Source organism: Elephantulus edwardii, unplaced genomic scaffold (genome assembly GCF_000299155.1).
Source record: "Elephantulus edwardii isolate Elephantulus edwardi_28Jun2011 unplaced genomic scaffold, EleEdw1.0 scaffold00044, whole genome shotgun sequence".
Lineage (NCBI taxonomy): Eukaryota > Metazoa > Chordata > Mammalia > Macroscelidea > Macroscelididae > Elephantulus > Elephantulus edwardii.
Window position 1 is genome coordinate 9641737 of NW_006399794.1, and position 11245 is coordinate 9652981.

The 11245-nt window shown below is 38.2% G+C and overlaps 1 protein-coding gene across 1 annotated transcript; it reads left to right on the forward strand.

Moving 5' to 3' along the window:
- The first annotated feature begins 1901 nt into the window (after positions 1-1901).
- Positions 1902-10826, forward strand: LOC102863212 (olfactory receptor 688-like). Its single transcript, XM_006885635.1, has 2 exons — positions 1902-2000; positions 9855-10826. The coding sequence occupies exons 1-2, from the start codon at positions 1902-1904 to the stop codon at positions 10824-10826; spliced, it is 1071 nt and encodes a 356-aa protein (XP_006885697.1).
- Positions 10827-11245: the final 419 nt, after the last annotated feature.

Here is an 11245-nt window from a genome sequence, read left to right on the forward strand (position 1 = left end):
TCTCTGATGCATAACAAGTGATTGCAAAGACCATGGCCTGTATCAGACACACCTTAGTCTCCAGACTGACATCATTGCTCTTCAGTACCCTGGAGAGGTCCCTAACAGCAGACTTTCCCATTGCAATGCGTTTTTTTTTTTATTTCCTGGCTAATGGTGCCAAGAGTGTTGACCATGGATCCAAGCAGACTAAAGTTGTTAACAATCTCAGTCTCTTCACCATCCATTCTGATGCTGCCAATTGGTCCAGTGGTGAGAATCTTTGTCTTCTTGACATTGAGTTTCAATCCATACTGGAGGCTGCAGTCCTTGACCCTCTGCAGCAAGCATTTCAGGTCCTCCTCATTTTCAGCAAGCAGGGTTGTGTCATCTGCATAACGCAGATTGTTAATAGATCTTCCACCAATCCTGACACCACACTTCTCCTCATAAAATCCAACCTCTCGGATAATCTGTTCTGCATACAGGTTGAAAAGGTGTGAGATAGGACACATCCCTGGTGTACGCTTTTCCCAGTATTGAACCATGCAGTGTTTCCTTGCTCTGTTCTGATGACTGCCTCTTGGTCCAAGTTTAGGTTTCGCATTAGAATGATCAAGTGTTCTGGGATTCCCATTCTTCTCAGAGTCAACCACAGTTTGTTATGATTCACACAGTTAAATGCCTTTGCATAATCAATGAAACACAGATAGACATTCTTCTGTAATTCCCTGCTTTCAGCCAATATCCATCTAACATTAGCTATAATATCCCTAGTACCACAACCCCTTCTAAACCCAGCCTGGACTTCTCGCAGTTCTCTGCTGATGTGCTGTTACAGTCATAAATATCCTAGTATAATAAAAAACAAAACCCAAAAGCCCATTGGAGGGTCATGTTAGGTTGGGTTCTGACTTGACGGTACCCAACAACAACAGAATGTAGGTTGTTGATGAATCTTCCTCTAATTCTGATGTCATACTCCTCCTTATAGAGTCCAGCCTCTTGGATGATTTGTTCTATATATAGATTGAAGCGGTATGGAGATAGGATGCATCCCTAGAGCATACATTTCCTTATTTTGAACCATACAGTGTTTCCTTGCTCTGTTCTGAGGATTGCCTCTTGATCCAAGTATAGGTTTCCCATAAACACAAACACGTATTCTGGGATTCCCATTCTTCTCAGAGTTAGCCACAGTTTGTTGTGATCCACACAGTCAAATGTCTTTGCATAGTCAAGGAAACACAAATAGATATTTCTCTGGTACTCTCTGCTTTCAGATAAGATCAATCTAACATTGACTATAATATCCCTCATGCCATGGCTTCTTCTAACCCCAGTCTGCACATCTAGCAGTTCTCTGTTGATGTGCTGTTTCAGTCATTTTTTGATAATTTTCAGCCAAATCTTGCTTGTTTACTAGTGATGCTAGGATTTTGAAGCTCAGTCTCAAATACTTTGGGCACGTGGTTTGGAGAAATCAGTCCTTGGAGAGGGCTACTGACCTGGTCCCAACAATATTAACTTTATAAACAATTAAGTAAAGTTAGATGTTATTTTGCTGTCGAGTGCTACTGACTTGGTTCCAACAATTATCTACAACTTTATCTACAATTAAGCAAAACATTGACGCATCTTACACCACATCACAGTCACTTGAGCCCATTGTTGTATCAACTGTCTAAATCCACCTCCTTGTAGAACTTTCTTTTTTTTTTCTGACTGTCTACTTTACCAAGCATGAAAGTTCTCTCTAGGGATGCACCCTTCTTGATAATATGTTGAAATTATGTATGATTATTCTGGCTGCATTTGTTCCAAGATAGACTTGTTCATTCCTTCATAGTCCACAATATAGTCAATATTCCTTGCCAACATCACAGTTCAAAAATACCAATTTTCTACACAGCGCAAGGGCGATGCAGCGCAAGACGCAGCGCGAGACGCAGCGCGAGACGCAGCGCGAGACGCAGCGCGAGACGCAGCGCGAGGGGGAGGCCGCCAGACGGGGGACCGCCGCTAGAGGAACCTGGAAGAGACCTGGGAAGAACAACAGCCAGCCACCTACCGCGGAACTCCAGAGGAGCGAAGACTGTGAGACCCCAGAGGAAGAAGACTACCGGACACTGTGTGACCCCCCTGTAACCCACACCTGTGTGACCCTTAACACAGAGGGTGCTGCTGCATAAACCCCCAGCGGCACCCAAGCCCCGTCCCGACCTCTTGGTGATAGTGTCCAACCCCTGCGCTCCTTGCCCCCTAGTCCCTTGCTTTCCTCCCCTTCCCCCACCCCCCTTGCAGCTCCACAACCACACATCTCAACCCCCACCACAGCCCTGTGACCTCAGGGCACCACCTTGGATCCAGACATCACCCGGAGCTATCAGGCAAGCTGTTGAGGAACTAACCTGGCAGGAGAAAGGCTGGTTGCAACACCACCATGATACATCTTCAAGGATATGAACATGTACGGCCAAGCACAATCAATAAGAGTGCATCTAAATTCCAAAATCAATCTCCATAATAGTCTATGTGTTTCCTACTGCCAAAGGGGCCCTTTAGAGTAGTGAGAGAAGATCTTCACCCTGAAACCCACAGCGTCCCTTTTCAGCAGGAAGTAGCTAAGAGAATACGCCATCCCCTTTTCCTTATGAATCAGGGTGAAGTCTCTCTCAGGGAGGAGTGATAGGGAATGGCAAAGGACACACTGACAAAGGAGATTAATCAGAACTGACTTTGACAAGCACTGTGGCAATTGGACAATTAAAACAGACATTCGGATGGCGGTGAAGAAGAACAAACTGGGGAGGAGGGTAGAGAGAATGGTGCAGCAATGAAGGAATGAAAACCCAAAATCCCTGTAAATGTTCATTAAAACTAATAAAATGTAATAAAAAAATACCAATTTTCTTTGGTTTTCCTTATTCATTGTTCAGTTTTCACAAGAACAGCACAGGCTAGGTCAGGCATAACTTAGTCCTCAAAGTGACATCTTTGCTCTTTAGCACTTTAAAGAGGCTTAAAAATAATCTGATTTTATGACTTCTGCTTCTGTGGGCCTTTATTGTAGATTCATTAAAGTGAAACAGTGCAATTGTATTCTATCAGTTCCCAGAACTTTGGAATGGCTTTGTTGTTGTTTAATAAGTATTGAAGAATTCTAAGGAAAAGAAGTATAAAAAATATGAATACATAGATTCACTGTAACAAAATTAGTTGATGTACTTTGAATTGCTTTTGGAAGTAGCATATGACAAAGAACCCATGGCACTAAAGGAAGAAGTCCAAACTGCACTGAAGGCATTAGCAAAAATTAAGGCTCTATGAATTGAAAGAATATTTACTGAGATGTTTCAACCAATGGATGTAGCATTGGATGTGCTCTCTTGCCTGGGCCAAGAAATTTAAAGAGAAGTAACTGTCCAACTGTTAGGACAAGATCTGTATTTGTGCCCATTTAAAAAAAAATAAAAATAGTTCAGAAATTATAAAACAGTATCATATGTAAGTGAGATTGTGCTGAAGATAGTTTGAAAATGACTGGAATGTACATTGACAAAGATCTACCTGAAATTCAAGCTGTTTTTAGAAGAGGTCATGGAAAAAGGGGAGATGCCAGAAGGATGTTGGTTGAAAACAGAGAATACCAGAAAGATGTATATTTGTGTTTTATTTACTATGCAAAGGCATCTTGCCTATGTGGATATTAATAAATTATGAACAATGTGGGGAAGAATGAGAATTCAGAACACTTGTACTAATGCAAAGCCAAGAAAGACTACTTCAGGTCTATGAGTACATGAGCTGAGAAGTAGCCATCCAAATAGAGCGAGGAGATAACACATAGTTTAAAATAAAGTGTCAAGGTTGTATCGTTACACCATGCCTATTCAATGCTAACCAAATAATTCAAGAAATTTGAATGTGTTATTAGAATTGGAGAGGAGGATATTATTAGATAGAAGAAAGACTCACCAATAACCTGCTTTATGAAGATGAAGCAACCTTGATTGTTTAAAGTGAAGACAACTTTAAATACTTACTAAAGAACACCAAAGACTACAGCCTTAATGTGCTAAAGAGGAAGGATATCACTATGACAAAGTATGATGGATCTAAAACATAGTATTTTCAATTGATTCATATGATGTGCAAGTTGGACATAATGTTCAGCAAGATGTTACTTGCATATAATATTAATTATATTACTTGATAATTTCTATAGTTTATTGGATCATCCTTCTTGGGAATGGGAACAAATATGGGTCTCTTCTGGTTAGCTGATTGGATAGCTCTTGTCTTTCATATTTGTTGGTAGAGACTAGTGAGCAGGTCCAAGATTGCATGTTTCCTGAAAAACTTCAAATGTTATTTCATCGATTCCTGGGGCCTTATGTTTTTTCCAATGTCTTCAATACAGCTTGGTTTTCTTCCTTCAGTACTGTTCACTCTTTATCATATGCTACTTCCTAAAATGTTTCAGTGTAATAATTCTTTTTGATGAAGTGACTCTCTCTAGTCTTTCCATTTTCTTTGGATGCATTATTCAAGATTTTGCCCATAGAATCCTTCAGGATTGCAACTTGAGGCTTGAATTCTTCTTCAGTTTTTTTCAGTTTAAGAGCTGTCAAGGGTGGTCCTCCCTTTTGATTTTTTAACTCCAAACCTTTGCTCATTTCATTATACTTTGAACTGTCTTCTCATGCTGCCCTTTGTAATCTTCAGGTCAATTCCCTTACTTCACCATTCCTCCCCCTGTTTGGCTTTTTTTCATTACTATACAAGATTCAGGGTCTGTTCTTACTTCAAACGACAGGTTTGTTTGTTTTTTTAAATTTATTTTAATGAAAGTTTACAGAGACTATGGATTTCCATTTGTTCATTGTTGCATACTTTCCTCCCTGCCTAGCTTCCCCCCCTTAGCTTTTCTCTTTGAAAAGTAAAAATAAATAAATACCTACATACATAAATACATATATAAATACATAAATAAATGTCTTTGTTATACAATCCCCCCACTCCCAGTCCACTCCACTATACAGCTTTCATTCTGGATTCTTGTCATGACTCTATGGACTGCCAAGAGAACTAACAGGTCTGTCCTAGAATGGCCAAAACAAAATTTCTATTTGAAGGCTGAGATTTTGAAACTCTGTCTCACATACTTTTTCTTAACCAATTAACTTGTGTAAAACTTACTATTTTTTATTCATTTTCTACATTTTTGTGTGTATGTATCATGGATCACAACTCTGAGTGTTATGTCCCAAATTCCATTTTCCATAATTCCTGTGACTTGCATCACATGAAGACTTTTAGTCACATGGATTTCCCTTTAGAATTACTTGCTAGAATGAATGGGGAGGAAACCACGTCTATGACAGAGAACTAATCTTCTTTTGCAATTCAAGCAGATAGAGCTGTCCACCAGGAGGTCCTGCCCTGAGGTTAGGTCTGAGTAGGGCTGTTCCCAGGAGTGACCAAGAGAAATCTCCAAAGACAGTTGCAGGGCGGGGGCAGGGTATCTTCCAGCTTAAGTGTGACAACAGTCTGTCCTAACAGTAGTCAGATAAAACTGAAGAATAGTATGTGATGGATCATGAGAAGATAAAGGCAGGACGAAATTATTTCAAGACTGATTTATACTTAAAACTTCAGAAGTGGTATGAAGAACGAGAGATCCAATCTGCACTATAATAAAGCAAGCATAGACAGCAACAGATCGAAGAGAGGAAGAAGCCCTTAAGTCAACATCAACCTGAGAGCATCTTCATGGTCCCCCTCCCTGCACCAGTAAGTAAACCAGTAGATGACATAAACACTGGAAGGGGAGGAGGTGGGGTGTCCCTGGAATTTTTTCATGGCCTATGACTATGATTTACTCTATCCTTGGATTTCTCAATTTCTTCCACCTCCTTTTTCTTTCTACCCTTCCTTTGGGCTTTCTTCAAGGCTAAACACTGTACCTAGAGAAGAGGTAACAAATATGAGGCTGAATTCAGACTTGCTCATCTGAAAACTGGATTGTTCTCTGATCAGAATAGACAAAGGAAACCTCATGGCTAGCACATTGTCAGACACACAAGGCTCTCAGTTAAAATCTGGTGAGTATATAACCAAATTCTGTGATGCTAAACTCATGAGTCACACATGAAATATTCCCAAAACAAAAGAAGATTTTACAAACGTGAGGCTTGATCTTTTCACGATTTTACACTTTTCGAGAATAGACGAGAAAGTACTTCATAAATTGCTTAATTTGTATAACACAGCTAATAAGATTCTCAATGAAAAATTTTAATATATTTTTATGAAATCAATGAAAGGAAAAATGAGATTGACTGTTGTTATTATTTCCACATTGTTTTGATCAAAAGTAAAGAGAATTATTGAGTATAATACCTAGAAAGGATAGTCCAAAATTATCATCTTTGTAGTAATTATATAGTCCTCCTAGAAAATAAAAAAATCCAATGAAATGTTTATAACTGACAATAATTGGTACACTGGTAAACATAATAAAAATCAGTTGTTTGCCTACATATCAACAGCAACTAATTAGAAAATACACTTTAGAAAATATTAAAATTAAAATTTTCAACTAGTAAAAATCTTAGTGCTGATATGTATGAGGAGTACCTTTTGGAACAGATCTGAAAGTTAAAATAAAGGAGAGAAAGGTCATTTCCTCAGTGAGAAGAAAAAGTAAATCTATTTAAGTTGTTCATTTTTAGAAACTAGTTTTGTGTTTTCTCTGACCACAATGAGATTGGGATATTTTAGAAATCAAGACAGTAGTGAAGCTTTTCCCTGATCCAATCAGCAGGAGACAATGGAAGATACCCAAGGGCACAGCTGAGCATGTGCTGGAGACAGCTGCTGAGTTGTAAAGCTACCCAGCAACCCCGAGGTTCTGCCTGCCTTGTGTTTGCCTTCATTACTCAACTATACAATAGGGCAGGAGCAAGGAAGGAACACGACATGCACAATCACTCTTGATACTGGCAACCAAGAAAGAAAATTATGTACTATATTGGAAAACTGCAGTCGAGGATCTCTCCAAATTGCTAAGGAGCAATGATGTCAGTTTAAAGACTATTATGCATCTGATTCGAACCATTGTCTTTGCTTCCTTTTTTTTCCAAGAACAAATAGTAATGATGGACATATTAAAAATTTCATCCCCAAAGGGATAGACCTCTGTCCCTGAAAGGAGATATGTAAAAAAGGCCCCCAAAATTATCTTTTCAATCTCAATTGCAATGCATTTGAGAGTTGAACAATGAATTAATGTGACTAAACAAGAATCAATGCCTTTGAACTGTGATGTTGGAAAAAAGTACTGAATATCATATGGACTGCCACAAGAACAAATGAATATGTAGAAAAAAAAAAGAAAAAATAATCAGAAAAATTTTCAAATCAATCTGACAGTAATAATATTAAAAAACAGTTTGAAAAAGACCACTGTATGCTAATTACATTATAAATAAAGAAAAAATTGCTCACAATGTACTTTAATAAGAATTCGCAGATTAAAAAATAAATGAAACAAAATTTAGTAGAATACTTGAAAGAATATGTGGAAACAGAGTCATTAGCAGTTATAGGAAAAGATATTGAAACTATTCTTTAATTCTTTGTAAAATAATTAAACAATATAAATCTTCTTACTCAAAGAAACAGAGCCTACTCAAGAAAAATTGATGATATATTAAAATTAATCATTAAAAATAATAAATATTATTATTTATTATACATTACATATTATATAGCTATTGTTTAACTCTTTGGAAAACAATGCAAAATTATAAATAACTACTACTTTATAACAGAGGCTACATAAGATAAATAGATTACATTTTAAAAATCCAACAATTAACACTACTAACTATGAATAAAAACTACTTATGAGAATTCAAAATTTAATATTATTTTCTAATTATTCATCTTTGTTTTGAATAATTTCACTATTTGAGAATTTAGTGCAAATTTATTTGGTTTTCTATGCAGAAAAATGTATTTACAGTCTAACATTCTTTTTCATTTCAAGGAGTTTAGGAAATTTTTTCTGTGGATATTATGATTAAATTTTTGACAAGGATTCCTAAAACCCATAGTTGTTGTTGTCATGTGTGCTTGAGTTGCCTCTAACTCACAGCTACCCTGCATACAATAGCTCTGAAGCCTACTCGATCCTGAACCAATCTCACTGATTCCAACACACCTATTCTTGTACACCAGTTAGTGTGTCAATCCATCTCATCTGAGGTCTTCCTCTCCTGCCCTGTCCTTCCACCCTTCCAAGCATGATGCCTTTCTCCAAGAACTGGTCCCTCTTGACCACGTGCCCAAAATAGATGAGACAGAGCTTCAAAATCCTAACCTACAAGGATAAACTTGACTTCACCCTCTCTAGGACAGAGCAAAGTATTATTAAACATAACCACATAATACGTTTATATATCTGATGTCCAAAAGTTGTAATATTGTTAACAAACTTGCCAAAATCTAAAGAATAAAAGTTGAAAAAACTGGAAGCTGTGTGAAGAAGCATAAACTTGTCAGAGATTGAAATCTCAAATAATTCACCAAGATTAGCAAAAAATGGGAGGCTATACCCTGTTGTAAGTGAAGACTTGGAAGACTTAGAAAAACAAGGAAGTGTTATTGAGTTCTGATTCACACAGATTTCACTGTATTATGTACTGAAAAACTAAATTAAAAAAAAACGTTTACAGATATTCATATGAAATTTCCCAGAACACAAACTCCTGCACATAAAATATAAAAAATATTTCAATGTATTATGATTATCTCTAAGTGGTAAAATTAGTTTTAATGGGTAGTTTTACCATCCAGATTTTGCTTTTCAAAGTGTTTTAAGAGAATGTAATATAATTATTTTTCTTAGTGTTCTAATTGTAAAAAGGGAATGCATGCTTATTTTAATCATTCATTAGATTATCCATATATTCTACCTACGTAGAATATATGTGTGCAGAAGATCTAAGACATCAATAAATACAGCAAGGAAAGTATTTTGAGAATAGGAGTTTTGTAACTTAAAAATTTCTACAAAGAGGTCATATTTTAATCAAATAACAAAAGCAATGGAACAAATTGACAGCTATATGAAAATTATCTAAAACATATTACAAATTTTTCTTTTGTGACAAAATAACTCGAAAATATTTTACGAAAAACCTCCACAAAACTCACTTCATAAAAGGGAAAGGCTTTTATGTAAATGCATATGCACTGCACTGCTGTTAAGAGACCTCTCCAAAGTGCTAAAGAGCAATGATGTCAGGCTAGAGACTAATGTGCACCTGATCCAGTCCTCCCACAGAGATGCATCTGTCTCTCCTGAATCTTTACTTTCTGAGAAGTAAAATAGGTCTTTAATAATCCTCTGTCCCGCTTTGTGTCCATGTCCTCGGGCCTCATGTAGATAAACACCACTAAAAGACTTCTACCGCAATTGCTCTTATTAGGGTCTATTTTGTCTGTTCCAGTTGCTCTTCTCCCAATATTTCCCAGAGACTGAAAAAACAAGGGGGAGATATCATGATCAAAGTGACTGAGTTATTGTGGATGAACCTCATAGCTTTAATAGAAATCAAGAAGATCTCAACACTTACTGAAACTTCCTTTTTGCTTTTCCCTTTCTTCCCCCCCCCCCCCAGAGTTGTTGTGTACCATGGAGTCAGAACCCACTGATAGTTGACTCTCCAACAGGTCTTCAGAGGCAGTTGATTTGCAGGGGAGGAGACTGTCCATCTGTCTCCCGTGGAGTTGGTGGATTCAAACCACATGCCTTTATTTTATTCTTTTCCAGAGAGTGGCTTACAATTAAAATGTCCCCCCAGATGTCTATTTCCTGGAATGTACATCTTTCTAATAACTCAGGGTTTCAAGTATCTGAATTCCTCCTGTTGGGCTTCCCAGGCATTTACGATTGGCAGCACTGGCTCTCCCTGCCGCTGGCTCTGCTCTACATCTTAGCTTTGGGTGCCAATCTCCTCATCATGATCACCATTGGCCACGAGGCTACCTTGCACCAGCCCATGTACCAGTTCCTTAGTGCCCTTGCTGTGGTGGACATTGGCCTGGCCACCACCATCATGCCCAAGATCCTGGCCATCTTCTGGTTGGGTGCCAAGTCCATCAGCCTCCCTCAGTGCTTTGCTCAGATATATGCCATTCATTGTTTCATGGCCATGGAGTCAGGCATCTTCCTCTGCATGGCTGTGGATAGATATGTAGCCATTTGTCATCCTCTTCAATACCCCTCCATAGTTACTGAAGCTTTTATAGTCAAGTCCATAGTATTCATGGTGCTCAGAAATGGCCTGTTAACAATCCCAGTGGCTGTCCTGGCTTCCCAGCGACACTACTGCTCCAGGAAGGAGATTGAACACTGCCTCTGCTCTAACTTGGGAGTCATCAGTTTGGCCTGTGATGATATTACTATTAACAGGTTCTACCAGTTGGCTCTTGCCTGGGTTGTGGCTGGGAGTGACATGGGTCTGGTCTTTGTTTCCTATGCTTTGATTCTTTGCTCAGTGCTGAAGCTGAAATCTTCCAAAGCAACAGCAAAGGCCCTAAGTACCTGTAGCTCCCACCTCATCCTCATTCTCTTTTTCTACTCTGCTATCATTGTAGTATCTGTCACCCACCTAGCAGGGAGAAGGTTTCCTCTCATCCCTGTTCTCCTGAATGTACTGCACAATGTTATTCCCCCAGCCCTTAACCCCATGGTGTATGCCATCAGGACCCAGGAACTCAGAGTGGGCTTCAAGAGAGTTCTTGGTTTGACTGATGGTATGTTCAGGAAATGACTCAAATTACGAATAGAGGATGTGATACTACCAGAGGACATAGGCTTTGAAATCTCAAAGATGCAAAATAGAATCCCAATTTCCACTTTTTAATGCCACTGTTATAAAAGAGGACTGACCTAGGGGTTGGGGGGAGACTGAGAAAGATGGGATAGATAATGTATGCTGCACTGAAACAGATGAAGGAGATACCTGTTTAAAAAGGATATATGATTAGATATTATTGTTATGACAGGAGTCCAGAATGAAGGTACAATAGTGGAGTGGACTTGGGGAGAGGGATTGAATAATAATGAAAGAATCTTTTATTTTATTTTTCAAAAAGAAAAGTGAATTGGGGGAAGGGATGAGCAGGGAGAAAAGTGCAACAATGAATGAATGGAAATCCAAAGTCTCTGTAATCTTTGATTAAAAAAAAA